This window comes from Schistocerca cancellata, chromosome 3, assembly GCF_023864275.1.
Source record: "Schistocerca cancellata isolate TAMUIC-IGC-003103 chromosome 3, iqSchCanc2.1, whole genome shotgun sequence".
Classification (NCBI taxonomy): domain Eukaryota; kingdom Metazoa; phylum Arthropoda; class Insecta; order Orthoptera; family Acrididae; genus Schistocerca; species Schistocerca cancellata.
In genome coordinates this window covers 470,739,365-470,762,243 of record NC_064628.1, presented here as the reverse complement: position 1 = coordinate 470,762,243, position 22,879 = coordinate 470,739,365, and the positions used below count along the sequence as shown (strand labels likewise).

The 22,879-nt window shown below is 41.6% G+C and overlaps 1 protein-coding gene and 1 non-coding gene across 2 annotated transcripts in view; one reads left to right on the top strand and one right to left on the bottom strand.

Annotated features, from left to right (window-relative positions):
- The first annotated feature begins 362 nt into the window (after positions 1 to 362).
- Trnaa-cgc (transfer RNA alanine (anticodon CGC)) lies at positions 363 to 435 on the top strand. Its single transcript has one exon. It is a non-coding gene; the product is annotated as a tRNA-Ala (tRNA).
- Positions 436 to 4,318: 3,883 nt separating this feature from the next.
- Positions 4,319 to 22,879, bottom strand: part of LOC126175240 (juvenile hormone esterase-like) — a 170,181-nt gene continuing 151,620 nt past the window's right edge. Inside the window, exon 10 of the mRNA XM_049921879.1 lies at positions 4,319 to 4,817. Within this exon, the coding sequence (XP_049777836.1) occupies positions 4,631 to 4,817 (187 nt within the window). The 3' untranslated portion in view covers positions 4,319 to 4,630. The remainder of the gene's footprint in view (positions 4,818 to 22,879) is intronic.

The window sequence follows — 22,879 nt, the reverse complement described above, 5'->3', positions numbered from 1 at the left end:
ATGCCTTGTGAGAAAAGTGTGAGGTGTGTTTCACCTGATCGATATTTTTGAAATCCATGCTAACTGGCACTGAGAAGGTTATTCTGTTCAAGATATCTCATTATGTTTGAGCTCAGAATATGTTCTAAGATTCTCCAACAAATCGATACCAAGGATATTGGATGGCAGTTTAGTGGATCACTTCTACTATCCTTCCTGTAGAAAGGTGTGACCTGTTCCTTTTTCCTAGAATTGGGAATGGTTTTTGTTCACAGGATCTATGATAGATTATATTTATAAGAGGGGCTAATTCTGCCACAAATTCAGTATAGAATCTGACAGATTTCATCAGGCCCTGGAGCTTTGTTCAGGTTTAATGACCGAGCGAGGTGGTGCAGTGGTTAGCACACTGGACTCGCATTCGGGAGGACGACGGTTCAATCCCGTCTCCGGCCATCCTGATTTAGGTTTTCCGTGATTTTCCTAAATCGTTTCAGGCAAATGCCAGGATGGTTCCTTTGAAAGGGCGCGGCCGATTTCCTTCCCAATCCTTCCCTAACCCGAGCTTGCGCTCCGTCTCTAATGACCTCGTTGTCGACGGGACGTTAAACACTAACCACCTCCACCACCAGGTTTAATGATTTCAGCTGTTTCTCAACACCACTCACACTAATACTTATTTCATTTATCCTTTCAGTGGTATGAGGATTAAATTGGGACAATTCTCCAGGGTTTTCCTTTGTAAAGGAGCATTTGAAAATAGAGTTAAGCATTACAGCTTTTGCTTTGCTCCGTTTCAGTTCCTATCTCATTCACTAGGGACTGGACACTGACTTTGGTGCCACTAAAAGCTTTTACATGCAACCTGAATTTCTTTGGGTTCTGTGAATGGTCACTTGACAATATTCTGCTATGGTAGTCAATGAAGGCTTCAAGCAATGCTTTCTTGACAGCCAAATGCATTTCATTCAACGTCCCTCTATCTATAGTCTGCGCTTTGTTTTCCACCAATTATGTAGTAATATCTGTTTCTTTAGACATTTCTTTCCAGTGAGACTGTACTATGGAGGTTCCTACCATTATAAAATGCAGTACTGGGTACGTGTATGTCCTGTGCATGGTCAACTATTCATTTAAACTTGAGCCAGAGTTCCTCTAAATGCTCCTGCCCTGTGCTGAAAGTTTCAAGTTCTTCATTGAGATATGACACTATTGATTTTTTTATCTATTTTACTGAAGATATATATCTTTCTGCTTTTTTCAGTTGTACTTGGTACTTTGGTAATCATTGTTGCCATAGCCAATTCAGGGTCACTGATACCAGTTTCAATGTGGACATCCTCAAAGGTGTCTCATCTACCTGTTGCCATTAGGTCCAATATATTTTCATCATGAGTGGGTTCCTAACTAGCTGTTCTAGGTATTTTTCAGAGAGGGCATTTAGTAAAGTTTCACAGGATGTCTTACCACACCCACCACTAGCAAAACTGTAATTTTCATAATTAATTGTTGGATGATTAAAGTCTCCAATGATGATAACAGTATGACTGGGGAAGTTATGTACAAGTGAGCTGAGGTTCTCTCTGATGTTTTTGGTTACATCAGAAGATGAGTCTGGTGGCAAATAGAAGGATCGAACTATGATTTTATGCCCACCCCTGACACTGGAATCTTGCCCAAACAATCTCACAAGCAGCTTCAATTTCTGTGTCAGTGGATTTTTTCTGCAAAAAATACACCACCTCAATTTCCCATTTGCCTATCCTTTCGATACACACTTAAATTTTCCCCAAAAATCTCACTGCTATTAATTTCAGGTTTCTACCAACTTTCTGTATGTAGCATTATGTGAGCTTCACTACTTTTCATGAGCACTTCAAACTCTGGCACTTTACTGTGAATACTTCGGCAGTTAACCATTAGGATTTTAATACTGTCACCTGTGGGAGGCATTTCTTTTGCTCTTACACTGATATTTCCAGTTTCCTGCAGCTATTGTTATCTGGATTGGATGGAGAGTTGCTTAAACTAATAAACCCTTGTGTGCAACCCACACAGTCAGCTACCTAAGTAGCAGCCATTGATGTGCAGTGCACACATGACGTACGTGGGGGAACCCTACAGTTCTCAACCCTCAGTGCAAGTCCAGGAAGTACCAACCTAGCTTGCTACAGAACATTTGAAGTCTCTGGTTCAGTTGTTCCACTCAACTCAGACCCAAAAGCCCATGATCAGATATGGGGGCTATGCTGCAAATTGTGTGCTTTATTAAAATTCCATGCACAAAGCTGGTCTTTGCAACCTTCTCTGCCAGACACTGGAATGACCCAGAAATGACCTCAGGAGGCCAGACACCAGGTATCATTTGTTCCAGCGTGCACCACAATCTACAGCTGGATGCATCCTATTCCCCAGAACTGCCTCTGCAACATGTTGAGTGAGGCCCCCCGGTATACACACTGAGTGCATCTAGTGTCCTTTCCTGTCCTTTGCTGCCATTTCCCTGAGGGGTACCATCATTTTCCATATGTTTCAACTGCCAATGAGTAATAGATCCCTACACCCCTGACCCTAGACGCCTAACACCAGGCAAAACAGGTTTACCTAGAACAGGTGAAGTGAGTCCCACTGGTGCAGTTGGTTAGGGGGATCAGTACAACACCCTGTAAGGCGTGGACACTGCTGACCACTGACACACCACTCACGATCAAGTGGACAGGTAATGACATATCCTGTACTTTCTGCAGAGGAGACAGGATCCACAGGAGTACCGAGATACCTCAGATACACTTGAGATACCTCAGTACTGGTGTCACAGGTACATGACTCTTGGGAGCTTCACAGAGACATTGACTCGCAGCAGCTGCCGATCATCTGACAGTAGTCTTAGTGATTACCAGCTGCTTACAAACATCAACCAACTCATCCCAGGTTTGAGAAAAGCATTCACAGTGGGGCTGTATTTTGGCTGGTGCAATGTATCACAAGGCAATGAATAAACAACTTGCTGTTTATCTTTTAATCTGTTGAGCTAGAGAATTACTAATTCTCTATAAGAATTAAAGCACACACATAAAATGAGATTTCTATTATGGCAACACAAACATTTGTGGTAAAAATTACTAGTAACTAAATCCCAAACAGAATGCTATTTGTTACAAATCGCTCTTAGATTATGCTATGAACAATGGTAGCTTCCAAAATTTTCAAAAATGCACATTTATTTGCATTCATGTTCAACAAAATTCAGGGGTGACATATACTTCAGCTGAAATGTGAACCACAAACACTGATTTTGCTATGAATTAAATCATGTATCCAAAACACTCGTACCGCTAACTTACAAAAATATAATAGTTTTGCAAGCTTCCAAAAATTCTGAACTAACCTATTTCTCACATACTTATACAACAAAATTATAGAAGGATTGTTTTGAACCACCCTCAAAAATTTTAAAAGAGCACAATTTAGTTTATGCCTACAGTTGACAATAACAATGCCAGTTTATAGCGGCAATCGCGAATCTTTGAAATTTCACAATATATCACGATACAAATGGGTACTAATATAATCAATAAAAGATTACTCAGAAGAAGTGACACAGACAGTAAAACATGCAAATCTAGAAATTTAAATCAACACACGATCTTGTATAAGCGGTCTCACACAAGGGAAAATTCCAAAGTCAGCTTTTATATATAAATAAACTTGCATATTGCACAGATCTCTTTCACTCATTTGATTCTGAACACACTTCCACACTGGTGTGATGAAGAAGAACACTGCAGTGTAAATTTATCTCAATCAGAATCGCTAAAATGTGCTACATCAGCAAAGTATGTCTCCTGCCTGTTGCAGCTAATAATGCATTCTTAACTAGAATGGGTGTACTTCTGATTATTCTTTGTATTCAGCAAGATTGTACTTATGACAGAACTCTACCGTGTTACTATGTTACACTCATGAGTTTTATACATAATAATCACAAATGAAAAATCTTGCAGTGCATTGTAAGGCACATCCAACCCAAAATCTCAACATTCATACTTCCATTTATCGTATTCTGTGAACCCCACCATATGGAACAAATCTAGGTAACACAAACAAAAGCAACAGAGAAACAGTAGTTTAGTTATAATGAAACTGCTACAATCTGTTTGTGCTTGACCTGGGTAAGTATAACACAGAAAGACTATTAACAAATCTGCTAGTTTGAGAAAGAAAGTTAAAGTACAGACTCCAGGTTTCTCAGTTACAAAAAACACATTCTGTTAACCTCAAAAACATAATGGTCAGGAAATGTAGGAATCCACTGAGAAAATAATTTTCACTTAGGATTATTTGATTTAGTTTATTTAATTTATTTTTCCTGTGAGCAAAAAATTTTTCTTTACTTATTTAATAATAAAATACAGTTTGGTAAACATCATAAAGATTTCTTTTCAAAAGAAAAGTGATATGACACAGCACAGCAGAAAATAGAATTAACAAATCAGTTTCACAGCAAACATATACAAATTTATCTTGCACACACACACACACACACACACACACACACACACACACACACACACGCACACACACAGGAGTGTAGGAACTGTATCACAGTCTGTAGATTGTTACGAAAAGGTTGTTTAAGTCCTGTGGGATATTACAGTTCTTCCTTTGAATATTTACTTTCCAAACTACTCCTAAGAGGAAGCGAACTCCAAAAGTTTATTCTTTCCTTCAAAAGGCCTCTTTTCACTTCAAGTTTGTTACTTATTTCCATGTACTCCATGTCATCATCTGATGTTACTCTTGGCCAGTGCAGTGGTTTGTTATTTGGAGTTGGATTTCTACAAAATGAGAAAAAAAATTAAATAGATTTTCAGGGGTACTGAAATATTTCACACTCTACAATTATCTCTAATCTAGTTACATAAAGAAATGTGGTAGTAAAACCTTGACATAATTTGATAACTTATATAACCCAGTAGATGCTTTTAAAATTAAAGTAACGTTTACTAAACAAACTCTCCCCAGTTTCCAATTCAAATTTTAATGGTCTCAACAGGAAATCTAAATGATTATCAAAATACATGCACTGTGATATTTGAAAATTTGTGGTATACTGTATTTGAACCTTAAACTCCTAATCATAAACAACTGATGCAACCGTTTCTTAAAACAATCAACAAGTTAATTATATTTTCACATATCAGATCATTCATAATCAAACATAATCAGTATCAACATTACACTATATTCACATTTCACTCTTCACAAATGGAAATATGTATGTGAGAAACTGCTTTTAAGTGTGTGTGTGTGCGCGCGTGTGTGTGTGTGTGTGTGTGTGTGTGTGTGTGTGTGTGTGTGTGTGTGTAAGTAAAATTAGGGTTTGACAACTTTAGGCAACATATTGTCAAATGTTTTTGTAGCCTAATCAAAGAATGGAAAGTCCAGGATGTAGCTTTCATGATCCAATATTTTTGACATTTATTAATGTAGAAGCAAAGAGATCTGTCACAAATAATCTATGGAAAAGGTAGTTCAGTATTGTGGTGATGGCACATATATACCTGCGCACTAGTTTCTGCCTAATTGTAAACCAGTATGTAGCTTTACTCCATGGTTAAATGATGATGGTGTCCTCTTCGGTAAAATATTCTGGAGGTAAAACAGTCCCCCATTCACATCTCCAGGCGGGGACAACTCAGGAGGATGTCGTTATCAGGAGAAAGAAAACTGGCGTTCTACGGATTGGAGCGTGGAATGTCAGATCCCTTAATTGGGCAGGTAGGTTAGAAAATTTAAAAAGGGAAATGGATAGGTTAAAGTTAGATATAGTGGGAAATAGTGAAGTTCGGTGGCAGGAGGAACAAGACTTTTGGTCGGGTGAATACAGGGTTATAAATACAAAATCAAATAAGGGTAATGCAAGAGTAGGCTTAATAATGGATAAAAAATTGGAGTGCGGGTAAGCTATTACAAATAGCATAGTGAATGCATTATTGTAGCCAAGGTAGACACAAAGCTCACGCCTACTACATAGTACAAGTTTATATGCTAACTAGCTCTGCAGATGATGAAGAAATTGAAATGTATGATGAGATAGAAGAAATTATTCAGGTAGTGAAGGGAGATGAAAATTTAATAGTCATGGGTGACTGGAATTCAAGAGTAGGAAAAGGGACAGAAGGAAACAGTATGTGACTATGGATTGGGGGTAAGAAATGAAAGAGGAAGTCGTCTGGTAGAATTTTGCACAGAGCATAACATAATCATAGCTAACACTTGGTTCAAGAATCATAAAAGGAAGTTGTACACATGGAAGAATCCTTGAGATACTAGAAGGTATCAGATAGATTATATAATGGTAAGACAGAGATTTAGGAACCAGGTTTTAAATTGCAAGACATTTCCAGGAGCAGATGTGGACGCTGACCACAATCTATTATTGGTTAAGAACGGTAGATTAAAACTGAAGAAACTGCAAAAAGGTGGGAATTTAAGGAGATGGAACCTGGATAAACTGACAAAACCAGAGGTTGTACAGAGTTTCAGGAAGAGCATAATGGAACAATTGTCACGAATGGGGGAAAGAAATACAGTAGAAGAAGAATGGGTAGTTCTGAGGGATGAAGTAGTGAAGACAGCAGAGGATCAAGTAGGTAAAAAGATGAGGGCTAATAGAAATCCTTGGGTAACAGAAGAAATATTGAATTTAATTGATGAAAGGAGAAAATATAAAAATGCAGTAAATGAAGCAGGCAAAAAGGAATACAAACGTCTCAAAAATGAGATTAACAGGAAGTGCAAAATGGCTAAGCAAGGATGGCTACAGGACAAATGTAAGGTCATAGAGGCTTATCTCACTAGGAGTAAGGTAGGTACTGCTTACAAGAAAATTAAAGAGACCTTTGGAGAAAAGAAAACCACTTATATGAATATCAAGAGCTCAGATGGAAACCCAGATCTAAGCAAAGAAGGGAAAGCAGAAAGGTGGAAGGAGTATATAGAGGGTCTATACAAGGGCAATGTTCTTGGGGACAATATTATGGAAATGGAAGAGGGGGTAGATGTAGGTGAAATGGGAGATATGATACTGCGTGAGGAGTTTGACAGAGCACTGAAAGGCCTAAGTTGAAACAAGGCCCCGGGAGTAGACAACATTCCATTAGAACTACTGATAGCCTTGGGAGAGCCAGTCCTGACAAAACTCTACCATCTGGTGAGCAAGATGTATGAGACAGGCAAAATACCCTCAGACTTCAAGAAGAATATAATAATCCCAATCCCAAAGAAAGCAGCTGTTGGCAGATGTGAAAATTACCGAACTGTCAGTTTAATAAGTCACAGTTGCAAACTACTTACACGAATTCTTTACAGACGAATGGAAAAACTGGTAGAAGCCGACCTCGGGGAAGATCAGTTTGGATTCTGAAGAAATATTGGAACATGTGAGGCAATGCTGACTCTACAACTTATATTAGAAGAAAGATTAAGGAAAGGCAAACCTACATTTCTAGCATTTGTATACTTAGAGAAAGCTTTCGACAATGTTGACTGGAATACTCTCAAATTCTTAAGGTGGCAGGGGTAAAATACAGGGAGCGAAAGGCTATTTACAATTTGTATACAAACCAAATGGCAGTTATAAGAGTCAAGGGGCATGAAAGGGAAGCAGCAGTTGGGAAGGGAGTGAGACAGGGTTGTAGCCTGTCCCTGATGTTATTCAATCTGTATTGAGCAAGCAGTAAAGGAAACAAAAGAAAAGTTCGGAGTAGGTATTAAAATCCATGGAGAAGAAATAAAAACTTTGAGGTTCACCGATGACATTGGAAGAGCAGTTGAATGGAATGGATAGTGTCTTGAAAGGAGGATATAAGATGAACATCAGCAAAAGCAAAACAAGGATAATGGAATGTAGTCAAATTGAAGGAAATTAGATTAGGAAATGAGACACTTAAAGTAGTAAAGGACTTTTGCTATTTGGGGAGCAAAATAACTGATGATGGTCGAAGTAGAGATGATATAAATTGTAGACTGGCAATGGCAAGGAAAGGGTTTCTGAAGAAGAGAAATTTGTTAACATCAAGTACAGATTTAAGTGTCAGGAAGTCGTTTCTGGAAGTATTTGTATGGAGTGTAATGTATGGAAGTGAAACATGATGATAAATAGTTTGGCGAAGAAGAGAATAAAAGCTTTTGAAATGTGGTGCTACAGAAGAATTCTGAAGATTAGATGGGTAGATCACATAACTAATGAGAAGATATTGAATATAATTGGGGAGAAGAGGAGTTTGTGGCACAGCTTGACTAGAAGAAGGGACCAGTTGGTAGGACATGTTCTGAGGCATCGAGGGATCACAAATTTAGCATTGGAGGGCAGCGTGGAGGGTAAAAATCGTAGAGGGAGACCAAGAGATCAATACACTAAGCAGATTCAGAAGGATGTAGGTTGCAGTAGGTACTGGGAGATGAAGAAGCTTGCACAGGATAGAGTAGCATGAAGAGCTGCATCAAACCAGTCTCAGGACTGAAGACCACAACAACAACAACATGCCAGTATGCCATTGTTGTCAAGTGCTATACAGGTTGTTTGAAAATTCCAGTTAAAAGCTTCTAAGACTTGTGAGGGGAATGAGTATTTTGTATAGGAACACATATCAGGAAACATACTGTTTCCACTCTGTGATGGCTTCAATTCAGATGTGTACTGCATCCATGTCTCTTGAGTAAAAGAGAAAAGTCTCAGAGTTGCTTGTGCTGCTATGTAGTAGGGTACACAAGATGTCATTTACTCCATCAGATGGTCACCTGAATTAATTTAATGTCTGCCTTGCTGTGAGACATATTCAATGCCTATGTGTTTGCCATACAGTAAACATGGTCTGGTACCTATTTTCAGAATACACAGATATGCTCCTTATTTATAGCATAGCTTGAATTAACAGAATAGCTGCTAGTTGGCTGTATCATGAACATTTTCTGCAACATAGCAAGCCATCACACAAATTTTTTGCCCAGCTTTGAAATGGCTCATTGAAATAGGTACCTTCACAATGAGGAGGTACAATTGTGATGTTCCTCAGCAATTTCACATGCCTGGATTTGAAGAAGATGTACTACAGCATGTTGAAGAGAACCTACAACAAGTACTCAGTGAATTGTAGATGGAATGGCTGTTAGTCACATTATCTCTTGGGACATTCTGAAGGAGCAATAATTACATAATTACCAATTAATATAATTGGTAGGTGCTACTAGTTTATGAAGGATCATGGACTTAGCATTCAAACCAAAAACAGAATATCTCAGAAAACGCCACAAGAGCCTGAAGCAAAAATATTCACTCTCCATTGCTTTATTATTCAACTTTACAGACTTAGATGCATTTTTTCTTTGAAAAATTGCCTACAAAATGCAGGTGCATCTTTTACTCAAAATTAATATACACTTGTCAACAGTTTGATTTAAAATTCTTGCCATTCTTAAAAATGGGGGTATATTTGATGTCATGCTAAACCTCTCTCTATCTGGCTACATTGGATTCAACTGGCAAAAATGGTGCACCAATGTGATGAACATGAGTTACAGGGATTCACAAGCTTCACAGGCCATCACAAATGCAGAACACTGTCAAGCCTATCTTTGGTGCCAATAAACATGAACTGAAAGTGATTTGTGTTATCAGTAACAGCACAATATTTTTGTTGGTAGCCAGTTTCATAAAGGAAAAAAAATGAAAGATATTCATACGATGCATGCTATAGAATGAAAGTAATAGCATATGCAGAAGAACATGGATACAGAGCAGCTGAGTAGCATCTCAGCCCTCCACCAACTGAATTGGTTGGCTATTAAAGAAGAACTGGAAAAAAATGAGGAAGAGTAAATGTGCAGATAGAGGACGGAATGCAAAACGCCCAAAACTAAAAGATGATGTGTTAAAATGGATTTAAAGACACCATCAAAATGGCACTGCAATTAATATAAAAATGATTCAAATACATGCTTGAAAGCTAATACTACAGTGGAACTTAACAGACTTAAAGGGTGGAATTGGTAGGTGCCACTAGTTTATGAAGGATCATGGACTTAGCATTCAAACCAAAAAGAGAATATCTCAGAAAATGCCACAAGAGCCTGAAGCAAAAATATTCTCTCTCAATTGCTTTGTTATTCAACACTGAAAGAAAACCAGGGTGGAACTAAATGAAATAGCAAATATGAACAAAACTCCTCTGACATGTGATATGCCAAATAACTGAACAAAGCACTACACTGTTGTTCTTTCATGTTGTGCTGACATTACTAAACTTAATCCAGTGATCATTTTCAAGCACTTAACATGGCTTAGCCACAGCCTAGTGAATGTTTCCAGAATGAAAAATCTGGAAACACCCCCCAGGCTGTGGCTAAGCCATGTCTCCACAATGTCCTTTCTTCCAGGAGTGCTAGTTCTTCAAGGTTTGCAGGAGAGCTTCTGTGAAGTTTGGAAAGTGAGAGATGAGGTACTGCCTGAATTAAAGCTGTGAAGATGTGTTATGTGTCATTCTTTGGTAGCTCAGTTGCTAGAGCACTTGCCCTCAAAAGGCAGGGATCCCGAGTTGGATTCTCAGTCTAGCACACAGTTTTAATGTGCCAGGAAGTTTCAGGATACTCATTGCCTATTGTTCCCCAGGTGATTGCAGATTGCATTTCGGAGATCCGAAATGTGAAATGATTTGGGTGAAGGTCACGGTTAAAGCAGGCTCAGACATGGTAATTGGATGTCTCTATAGGCCCCCTGGCTCAGCAGCTGTTGTGGCTGAGCACCTGAAGGATAATTTGGAAAATATTTCGAGTGGATTTCCCCACCATGTTATAGTTCTGGGTGGGGATTTTAATTTGCCGGATATAGACTGGGAGACTCAAACGTTCATAACGGGTGGCAGGGACAAAGAATCCAGTGAAATTTTTTTAAGTGCTTTATCTGAAAACTACCTTGAGCAGTTAAACAGAGAACCGACTCATGGCGATAACATATTAGACCTTCTGGTGACAAACAGACCCGAACTATTTGAAAAAGTTAACGCAGAACAGGGAATCAGCGATCATAAAGCGGTTACGGCATCGATGATTTCAGCCGTAAATAGGAATATTTTCTGTTTAGAAAAAGTGACAAAAAGCAGATTTCAGAGTACCTGTTGGCTCAACACAAAAGTTTTGTCTCAAGTACAGATAGTGTTGAGGATCAGTGGACAAAGTTCAAAACCGTCGTACATTATGCGTTAGATGAGTATGTGCCAAGCAAGATCGTAAGAGATGGAAAAGAGCCACCGTGGTACAACAACCGAGTTAGAAAACTGCTGCGGAAGCAAAGGGAACTTCACAGCAAACATAAACATAGCCAAAGCCTTGCAGACAAACAAAAATTACGCGAAGCGAAATGTAGTGTGAGGAGGGCTATGCGAGAGGCGTTCAATGAATTCGAAAGTAAAGTTCTATGTACTGACTTGGCAGAAAATCCTAAGAAATTTTGGTCTTATGTCAAAGCGGTGGGTGGATCAAAACAAAATGTCCAGACACTCTGTGACCAAAATGGTACTGAAATAGAGGATGACAGACTAAAGGCCGAAATACTAAATGTCTTTTTCCAAAGTTGTTTCACAGAGGAAGATTGCACTGTAGTTCCTTCTCTAGATTGTCGCACAGATGACAAAATGGTAAATATAGAAATAGACGACAGAGGGATAGAGAAACAATTAAAATCGCTCAAAAGAGGAAAGGCCTCTGGACCTGATGGGATACCAGTTCAATTTTACACAGAGTACGCGAAGGAACTTGCCCCCCTTCTTGCAGCGGTGTACCGTAGGTCTCTAGAAGAGCATAGCGTTCCAAAGGATTGGAAAAGGGCACAGGTCACCCCCGTTTTCAAGAAGGGACGTCGAACAGATGTGCAGAACTATAGACCTATATCTCTAACGTCGATCAGTTGTAGAATTTTGGAACACGTATTGTGTTCGAGTATAATGACTTTTCTGGAGACTAGAAATCTACTCTGTAGGAATCAGCATGGGTTTCGAAAAAGACGGTCATGTGAAACCCAGCTCGCGCTATTCGTCCACGAGACTCAGAGGCCATAGACACGGGTTCACAGGTAGATGCCGTGTTTCTTGACTTCCGCAAGGCGTTCAATACAGTTCCCCACAGTCGTTTAATGAACAAAGTAAGAGCATATGGACTATCAGACCAATTGTGTGATTGGACTGAGGAGTTCCTAGATAACAGGACACAGCATGTTATTCTCAATGGAGAGAAGTCTTCCGAAGTAAGAGTGATTTCAGGTGCGCCGCAGGGGAGTGTCATAGGACCGTTGCTATTCACAATATACATAAATGACCTGGTGGATGACATCGGAAGTTCACTGAGGCTTTTTGCAGATGATGCTGTGGTGTATCGAGAGGTTGTAACAATGGAAAGTTGTACTGAAATGAAGGAGGATCTGCAGCGAATTGACGCATGGTGCAGGGAATGGCAACTGAATCTCAATGTAGACAAGTGTAATGTGCTGCGAATACACAGAAAGATAGGTCCTTTATCATTTAGCTACAAAATAGCAGGTCAGCAACTGGAAGCAGTTAATACCATAAATTATCTTGGAGTATGCATTACGAGTGATTTAAAATGGAATGATCATATAATGTTGATCGTCGGTAAAGCAGATGCCAGACTGAGATTCATTGGAAGAATCCTAAGGAAATGCAATCCGAAAACAAAGGAAGTAGGTTACAGTACGCTTGTTCGCCCACTGCTTGAATACTGCTCAGCAGTGTGGGATCCGTACCAGATAGGGTTGATACAAGACATAGAGAAGATCCAACGGAGAGCAGCGCGCTTTGTTACAGGATCATTTAGTAATCGCGAAAGTGTTACGGAGATGATAGATAAACTCCAGTGGAAGACTCTGCAGGAGAGACGCTCAGTAGCTCGGTACGGGCTTTTGTCAAAGTTTCGAGAACATACCTTCACCGAAGAGTCAAGCAGTATATTGCTCCCTCCTACGTATATCTCGCGAAGAGACCATGAGGATAAAATCAGAGAGATTAGAGCCCACACAGAGGCATACCGACAATCCTTCTTTCCATGAACAATACGAGACTGGAATAGAAGGGAGAACCGATAGAGGTACTGAAGGTACCCTCCGCCACACACCGTCAGGTGGCTTGCGGAGTATGGATGTAGATGTAGATGTAGATTGAGAGATCTGTATGAAATAACTCATCTTCTTCACCATTGCCATTTGTACTGTCTGTATCATTTGTAACAGAGCTAAATCATAGTTCAGATGGGCTACTGGTATGGCTCTCATTTTATAATCAGCACTGTTGTACAGTTTAGCATAATAAGGTTGTCTTCAACAGCCTGAAATTGAACATTGAGCATTTTCTAATTAGTCTTTCCATATGCTCAGCAACTTGGAAAATGTTGCTGAAACCCTTTTTGTGCACAGTACTGCAGATTTTGTTTTGTTTGATTTAGTTCCTTCAATTTCCATGAATGGAAATAAAGGGAGGTTGACAAAAATAATGGAAACATCGAAAACCAAACACATTACCATGCTTAACATAGTGTAGAAAACCAATGGCATTCAAAACAGCTTCCAGTTAGCCAGCCGGAGTGGCCGAGCGGTTAAAGGCGCTACTGTCTGGAACCGCACGACCGCTACGGTCGCAGGTTCGAATCCTGCCTCGGAAGTAGTTCTACGTTCTAGAGGACTTATGACCACAGCAGTTGAGTCCCATAGTGGTCAGAGCCATTTGAACAGCTTCCAGTTATCTTGTAATGGATACATACAGCCATGGTTTTAAAGGGATACTTAACCATTCTTCATGAAAAATAATGGCAAGTTCAGTTAACAACGATGGAGGTGGATAACAATCACACACCTTTCCCTTCAAAGTAGATCACTAATGTGTGGTAAGATTGAGATCTGATGACTGCAGTGGCCAGGGAAGATATGACAGTTCATTCTCATGCCCAAAAAACAGTCCTGGATGGTATGTTGTTGTTGTTGTGGTCTTCAGTCCTGAGACTGGTTTGATGCAGCTCTTCATGCTACTCTATCCTGTGCAAGTTTCTTCATCTCCCAGTACTTATTGCAACCTACATCCTTCTGAATCTGTTTAGTGTATTCATCTCTTGGTCTCCCTCTACCATTTTTACCCTCCACGCTGCCCTCCAATGCTTAATTTGTGATCCCTTGATGCCTCAGAACATGTTCTACCAGCTGGTCCCTTCTTCTTGTCAAGTTGTGCCACAAACTCCTCTTCCCCCCTATTCTATTCCATACCTCCTCATTAGTTATGCCATCTACCCATCTAATCTTCAGCATTCTTCTGTAGCACCACATTTCAAAAGCTTCTATTCTCTTCTTGTCTAAGCTATTTATCGTCCGCGTTTCACTTCCATACAAATACTTTCAGAAACGACTTCCTGACATTTAAATCTATACTCGATGTTAACAAATTTTTCTTCTTCAGAAACACTTTCCTTGCCATTGCCAGTCTACATTTTATATCCTCTCTACTTAGAGCCTCATCAGTTATTTTGCTCCCCAAATAGCACAACTCCTTTACTACCTTAGTGTCTCATTTTCTAATCTAATACCCTCAACATCACCCAACTTAATTCGACTACATTCCATTATCCTCGGTTTGCTTTTGTTGATGTTCATCTTATATCCTTCCTTCAAGACACTATCCATTCCGTTCAACTGCTCTTCCAAGTCCTTTGCTGTCTCTGACAGAATTACAATGTCATCGGCGAACCTCAAAGTTTTTATTTCTTCTACATGGATTTTTCTTTGGTTTCCTTTATTGCTTGCTCAATACAGATTGAATAACATCAGGGACAGGCTACAGCCCTGTCTCACTCCCTTCCCAACTGCTGCTTCCCTTTCATGCCCCTCGACTCTTATAACTGCCATCTGGTTTCTATACAAATTGTAAATAGCCTCTCACTCCCTGTATTTTACCCCTTGAATTTGAAAGAGAGTATTCCAGTCAACATTGTCAAAAGCTTTCTCTAAGTCTACAAATGCTAGAAATGTAGGTTTGCCTTTCCTTAATCTTTCTTCTAACATAAGTCGTAGGGTCAGTATTGCCTCACGTGTTCCAACATTTCTACGGAATCCAAACTGATCTTCCCGAGGTCGGCTTCTACCAGTTTTTCCATTCATCTGTAAAGAATTCATGTACGTAGTTTGCAGCTGTGACTTATTAAACTGATAGTTCGGTAGTTTTCACATCTGTCAACAGCTGCTTTCTTTGGGATTGGGATTATTATATTCTTCTTGAAGTCTGAGGGTATTTTGCCTGTCTCATACATCTTGCTCACCAGATGGTAGAGTTTTGTCAGGACTGGCTCTCACAAGGCCATCAGTTGTCTACTCCCAGGGCCTTGTTTCGACTCAGTCTTTCAGTGCTCTGTCAAACTCTTCATGCAGTATTGTATCTCCCATTTCATCTTCATCTACATCTTCTTCCATTTCCATAATATTGTCCTCAAGTACATCGCCCTTGTGTAGACCCTCTATATACTCCTTCCTCTGCTTTCCCTTCTTTGCTTAGAACTGGGTTCCATCTGAGCTCTTGATATTCATACAAGTGGTTCTCTTTTTTCCAAAGGTCTCTGTAATTTTCCTGTAGGCAGTACCTATTTTACCCCTAGTGAGATAAGCCTCTACGTCCTTACATTTGTCCTCTAGCCATCCCTGCTTAGCCATTTTGCACTTCCTGTCAATCTCATTTTTGAGACGTTTGTATTCCCTTTTGCCTGCTTCATTTACTGCATTTTTATATTTTCTCCTTTCATCAATTAAATTCAATATTTCTTCTGTTACCCAAGGATTTCTATTAGCCCTCGTCTTTTTATCTACTTGATCCTCTGCTGCCTTCACTACTGCATCCCTCAGAGCTACCTATTCTTCTTCTGATGTATTTCTTTCCCCCATTCCTGTCAATTGTTCCCTTATGCCCTCCCTGAAACTCTGTACAACCTCTGGTTTTGTCAGTTTATCCAGGTCCCATCTCCTTAAATTCCCACCCTTTTGCAGTTTCTTCAGTTTTAATCTACAGTTCATAACCAATAGATTGTGGTCAGAGTCCACATCTGTCCCTGTAAATGTCTTACAATTTAAATCTGGTTCCTAAATCTCTGTCTAACCAACGTAAGTGGTATTGAAAGAAAAAAAACTAGTAAAACTAACCTATGTAATGGCATCAAATGTAACTTATTATGTCAATTCTGTTATAAATATCTATAATCAGAGCAAGACTTTGTGCTCACCTTTTATAAAATTTGACTTGCTTTCTCCATCTAAAACAGTTCATAGGAAAAGTTTTTGGTGTTATTACTTAAGACTTTTGCTCACTTGATTAGAAAGACAGAAGTCCTTACATTTTTGTCAACTTATGTCTTTACTTAACCTTGAGATCTCAAAATCTGTTGCCCCAGGAGGCCAACAGCTCTTAGGTGGGTACATGTGTGGCATGCATGGGTCCCTGAGCTATTTCAGCTTTTATTCTTTTCTGGGCTGTTTTTCCTTCTCCTTCCTTCTCCTTCACTGCCTTCTTCCTTTCCCTTTGCCCCTTTCATTCCTTCTCTTGGTTTTCTTCTTTATGTCAGCCTGCCTATCCTCATGGCTTTGCTGTGTCTTATGGTTTTGGTTGGTTGCTTTTCCTCCTCCTTTTTGGCTTTTCTTTTTTGGTCCCCTTTAGGTGTTTGACCTCCATCTCTTAATTTGAAATCTGTAGTGGGAGTCACATGGGGAAGAACTCCCTTCCTAACATCTTTGACGTGGATTCCTCTCCCCCTCCTCCTCCCTCCCCCCCCCCCCCCCCCAAAGCCCTTTCACCTCCTTGCTAGGTACCAGCTTGGTAGCCTGTCCATGTGGTGGGCCTGTTATGCACCCATCTGGCTGAGCCCCCCAATATCACAGGGATCACATTGCTGGTACCTGCACTGTAAATGTCTTGTGCAAGCCTAGGAGTGGTTGCCCATCTTTTCGGGCATCAGAACATAGGCATAACAACAACCGTCCTTCCATGTGGCCATTGCTATAGCTCGGTGGCACCCACAAGGTGAGCCCCTGTTCTGAGTTGGTGGTACCAGGGTGGACGTTTGGTACATGAAATGTGTTAAACTCCCTGGCTGCTCTATTGCAGCTGTGTCTCTTCCTTAACGTAGTTCTGTCTCAGTTCCTGTTTCTGCCTTTCCAGCCTCTCCCTCCTTGATTACACCCTGGGAGGAGGGCCAGATGTGATGGCTTTGGGTTAGTCTGTACCAGGACCAAACCCCTTTTCTTTGTGGAACATATTGACGACAATTTCAGTGCAGTTGAGTCATTAAGCAAAATGAGCTCTACCTCTCTCCTTATAAAGACAACTTTTGCCAGTCAGCTAGCCTCCCTCTGTGCCTGCAACCATTTAGGAGACAACCCCATGGCTATTGCTCCTCACAAGTCACTCAGTATGACACAGGATGTAATTTTCCATAGGAACCTTCTCCTTGAGTTTGATGATAAGCTTACAGGTAATTTGGAACAACACGGCGTTCAATTCATCTGGCATGTCCAGAAAGGCCCCAAGGGCCATCTTGTCAATACTGGTGATTTCATCATGGCATTGGAGGGAAATACACTGCCCGAGATGATCAAGGTATTGGTGTACAGATGCGATGTGAAACAATGCATTCCACCTCCCATATGTTGCTTCCATTGCCTCAAGTTTGACCACATGTCCTCATGATGTGATGCCTCTCCCATCTGCGGTGACTGTGGCTGCCCTCTTCATGTGGGGAACCTTTGCACCCCTCCGCCTAACTGTGTAAACTGTTCTGGTTTCCATTCTCCCCACTCACTGGAGTGTTCAGTGTACATGGAGGAAAAAAGAATTCAGAAAATAAAAACCCTTCACTGCCTCAGCTGCTTTGAAGCCCAGGAGAAATTTGACAGACTTGACAATGTAAATCTCCCCTCTACCTGTGCCTCAGTTATGCCTTTGCCTTCTCACTCCTCCCCCTTCCTGCCCTCCTTCCATTTCCTCATCCTCAGTGGCTTCAGTCCCTTACCCTCAAAGAGCCGCTGCTCCCCCTCCTCCTCCACCACCAGGGAAAATGTCCTCTTCTCTGTCTCCTGCTAGGGATGGGGCTCCATCTCAGAACACTCCTGCCCGGCATTCACAAGACAGATAGCTTGCACCCTCAGGCTGGAGGAGAGACCTGCGTTCCGAGGGCCCCAATGCCACTCACTCTTTGTCTGATCCTGACATCACTGCCACATATTTCCATACTGATAAAGTCTCCTCCCTCCCTCTGAGGGAGAAAAGAAGGAGAGAAAGTCAAAGAGTAAGGCTTCTCTGGCTTCCCGGAAGGCTTTACCCCTCCAGTTCACCCCGAAACAGACCCAGTTTTTATGGATCCTCATTGGTGAAGACCACCGACCAAGTGACTTGATCTCCCCTCAGCTTCTTTTTGTCTCACCTGGACTCTCACCACAAGATAATCTAGTGGAATTGCAACAGATATTATCACCACTTCCCAGAAATACAACACCTTGTTTCCTTGTACTCTTCATTCTGTCTTGCTCTTCAAGGAACTCACTTTTGTGATGACCAATCTCTAAAGTTTCATGTTATTGAGTGATCTCTTGGAACCGTGCCAACCCTGGGATAGCATCTGGAGGGGTCTGCACTGTGATTTGCACCAATATCATTAGTCACTGGATCCCCCTTCATACCAACCTGGAAGCAATAGCAGATAGAGTGCAGACAACTGTGGCAATCACCATTTGCAATGTCTAACTCCCTTATGTTGAACTGTCTACCTTAATACAGCAACTCCCGCCCCCCATATCTCCTCCTTGGTAACTTCAATGCACACCACAACCACCCCCTGCGGGGAAGTGCCACTTCTTTGGTTAGGGGTCTTCTACTTGACCAACTTACTACAGACTTTGATTTGTGTCTCCTCAATGACAGTTCCCCTACCCACTTCAGTGCCACTAATGGAAAATTTACTGCACTCAATCTCACAATATCTTACATTGCTCTCGTGGATTGTCTACATTGGTCATCCCTTGATGATCTTTGTGACAGTGACCACTTTCCTGTGATTCTGTCATTATCCCTGCCACCATCATGCAGACAGGCCCCCACATTGGGCATTCTCAGACTGCATTGATGCGATCATGCAGGGTATTTCTGCCACTATTCTTCATGATGCTGGCACTGCTGTCCCTCTGTCCACAGGTCCCCCTCATCATCAACAAGTATCATGACGGACCAAGCACATAGCAGCCACTGTCCAGGATCGCTGACAGGTGCAGCAACAATTTAAATGACACCCTTGACAGGCAACCTCCTGGCTTTTAAGTGTCTCCATGCTAAGGCTCATTACCTTAGTAAGCAGAGTACAAAGGAATGCTGGGAGCACTATGTTTCCTCCGTGGGGATGTACGGCTCTTCATCACAGGTTTGGTCCTAGCTCTGTAGCCTTCTGGGCCGGCCGCGGTGGCCATGCGGTTAAAGGCGCTACAGTCTGGAACCGCGCGGCTGATACGGTCGCAGGTTCGAATCCTGCCTCGGGCATGGATGTGTGTGGTGTCCTTAGGTTAGTTAGGTTTAAGTAGTTCTAAGTTCTAGGGGACTAATGACCTTAGAAGTTAAGTCCCATAGTGCTCAGATCCATTTGAACCATTTGTAGCCTTCTGGACCACCTGTGACAGTCAACTGTCCATGGGTTTATCCTATAAGGATACTGTCTACTGATCAACTGGTCCTAGCAGGACACCTCACAACACACTTTGCAGTAGCATCGGCGTCCACTTCCTGTCCAGCCACCTTTCTCTGGCAGAAACACAGAGTTGAACAGACCCCTTCTTCTGTTTCAACCCTCAACAAGGTGATCCCTATAATGAACCCTTCACTGAATGGCAATTCTTGCAGGCTGTTACCTCTTCACATGACATGGCCCCAGGCCTAGATTCTATCCACAATCAGATGATCAAACACTTCGACATTACACAGAGACATTATTTACTCAGGGTCTTCAATCACAATTGGGTCATGGGTGCCTTCCCCTCACATTGGCGAGACAGTGGTGCTTTCCCAGTGGTGCCTTCCTCTCACAGTGGTGAGACAGTAAAATTATCGCCGTTCTTAAGCCTGGGAAGAAACCGGCATCTTTCGACAGCCACTGCCCAATTAGCCTGACAAATGTACTTTGTAAACTGCTTGACAGGATGGTTACTTGGAACCTTTTGTCACTGTATCAGTGTGGCTTCTGGGAAGGACGATCTCCAACTGATTATTTGCTCAGACGTGAAACTGCAATCCAACTGGCTTTTACTAGCTGTTGGCACCTTGTAACGGTCTTCTTTGATCTACATAAGGCATATGACATGGCTTGGCACCATCACACTTCATTTACCCTCCATGACTGGGGCTTTTGCAGCCCCCTTCCAATTTTTATTCACGTTTTTTTGCCCAATAGCTCTTCTGGGTTCCAGTTGGCACTTCGCTCAGCACCCCTCAGATTCAGGAGAATGGTGTTCCTCAGGGTTTTGTATTAAGTGTCTCACTCGTCCTCATAGCCATCAATGGGCTTGTAACCTCTGTTGGCCCTCAAGTTACCTTGGTGTTGTATGTCAACGATTTTTGCATCTGGAGTAGCTCCCACTCGTTAGCATCTGCTGAGTGCCAGCTCCAAGGAGCCATCTGACAGGTCTCTGCATGGGCCGTCTCCCATAGATTCCAGTTTTCTCCTTCCTAAATGTGGGTTATGCATTTTTGCCATCAATTAATAGTAGACTTTGATCCATAACTTTATATAGGTGATGAGCTCCAAGATGTTAGAGCACAGTCATGCTTCTTGTGCCTTTTTTTTTATGAAAAGCTGAAGTGGCTGCCCCATATTCACTGCCTGAGGATTACATGCATGAGGAAGCTTAATGCTCTCTGCCTCCTCACCCACACGTCTTGGGGTGCAAACCATGCTACTCTTCTCCATCTTTACAGTGCTCTGGTCTTGTCCAGACTAGATTATGGAAGTCAGGTTTATGGCTGAGTGGCTCCTTTTGCTCTGAAAATACTTGATCCTATCCACCACTGTGGGATGCGTCTGGCTATTGGTGCCTTTTGCACTAGTCCCTTTGACAATCTCCTCACAGAAGTGGGGATTCTCCCTCTATAAATACAATGAAACCAACTCGTGGTTTCTTATGCAATCACCATTTGCAGATTACCTCACCATCCCTGTACTCTTTGTAAGCAAGGGACTGTTCCCTCCTGATAACTGCCCATGGGTGGGATTGCAGGTTGGAATGTGTCTCACTTCCCTCTGTCGGGATCCCCATTCCCATTCACTGACATGTGCCCTGTGCATTTCCTCTCGCACCCCACCGTTGGATGGTGCCTAGACCACAGATTAGGACCAACCTGTTCCAGAGTCCTAAGGTCTCTTTTGCCCCTATGGGCTTTTGGCGTCTTGTACATTCCATCCTCGCAGATTTCCAGGGTGCTACTATCTTCTACACTGATGGTTCTAAGACAATAGATAAAGCGGGATATGCTTTCATGTCTCCTACTGCCATAGATCACCATCTATTGCCAGTAGTGTGTTCACAGCAGAGCTGCTAGCCATTACCAGGGCCCTCCATTTTGTTACTTAGGCCTTGCTCCATGGTGTTTTACTATGTACTGGCTCACTGAGCAGTCTGCTACTCTCATCATCCTTTGGTATCTGCTGTCCATGACCTTCTCTCCTTCCTTGGCTGTGCTGCCTGCTCAGTTGTCTTTCTCTGAGTCCCAAGTCATGTGGGTATCCCAGGGAAGGAAAGGGCTGACTGTTTGGCTAGATAAGCTGGTAGTCATGCTCCATTCCCTTTTGTGACTCCAGCTGTGGGTATGCAGATCTATGTCAAATCTCTCTTTGCCCAAAAGTGAAATGACATCTGGTGTGCTACTGCTCTCAATAATAAACTCTGCACAATCAAGAAGACTGCTGCACTTTCGTGCTCTTCCTTCCATTGCTCTCAGATGGAGTCCATTGCTGTGCTTTGGTGCTCTTCCTTCTGCTCCTCTCAGAAGGAGTCCACTGCTTTATGCTGTCTATGCATTGGTCATACTAGGCTCACCCATTGTGTCCTCCTGTGTAATGAACCACCACCACAATATGGTTCTAGAACCAGACTGACGATGTCCAATATATTGGTAGAATGTCCCCTTCATGCTAAGTATAGTTGTCCTCAATTTTAATATTAGCAGGCAATGCATGGGTGGTTGAACTGGTCCTCAGCTTCCTCTGTGAAAGTGATAATTTCCAGATATAAGGTTTTGCTTTACTCCTGGAGCAGAGGGAGGGTGGCTGTGGTTGGGGCCTCTCTTCACGTTTTCCCCGTCTGGGACCCCGTGACCACTCCCCTGTGGAGAGATCACTCTTTTTTACAGTTTTTAGACTTTGTCTAACCTTTTATGCCTTTCACTGTGTGTGTTTAGCTTCATTGTTTTACAGTTTGACTCCCCTGAGTGGGTCCATCCACTTTTAGCTGATCCTCTTTCCTCCGTAAGTAACTTTGGAATTGCTGGATGATCCTCTTTCCTCCATAAGTAACTTTAGAATTGCTGGACTGATGATCTCACAGTTTGGCCCCATAAAACCATTCAATTAATCAATTAATCAGTCTCAAAATTTGTCAGGGAAAAATGTTAAAATGTTTCTGGAAATCAGGGAAATATCAGGCAAACTTGTGGCAACCCTGATACCACTCACATTTAAACTCAGTTCTCAGCCACAGTATTTAATTCTTTTCTGAGAATAAATTGTACAAAATATAAACACAGTTTTCAAACAAAATATGTTCATAAGGAAA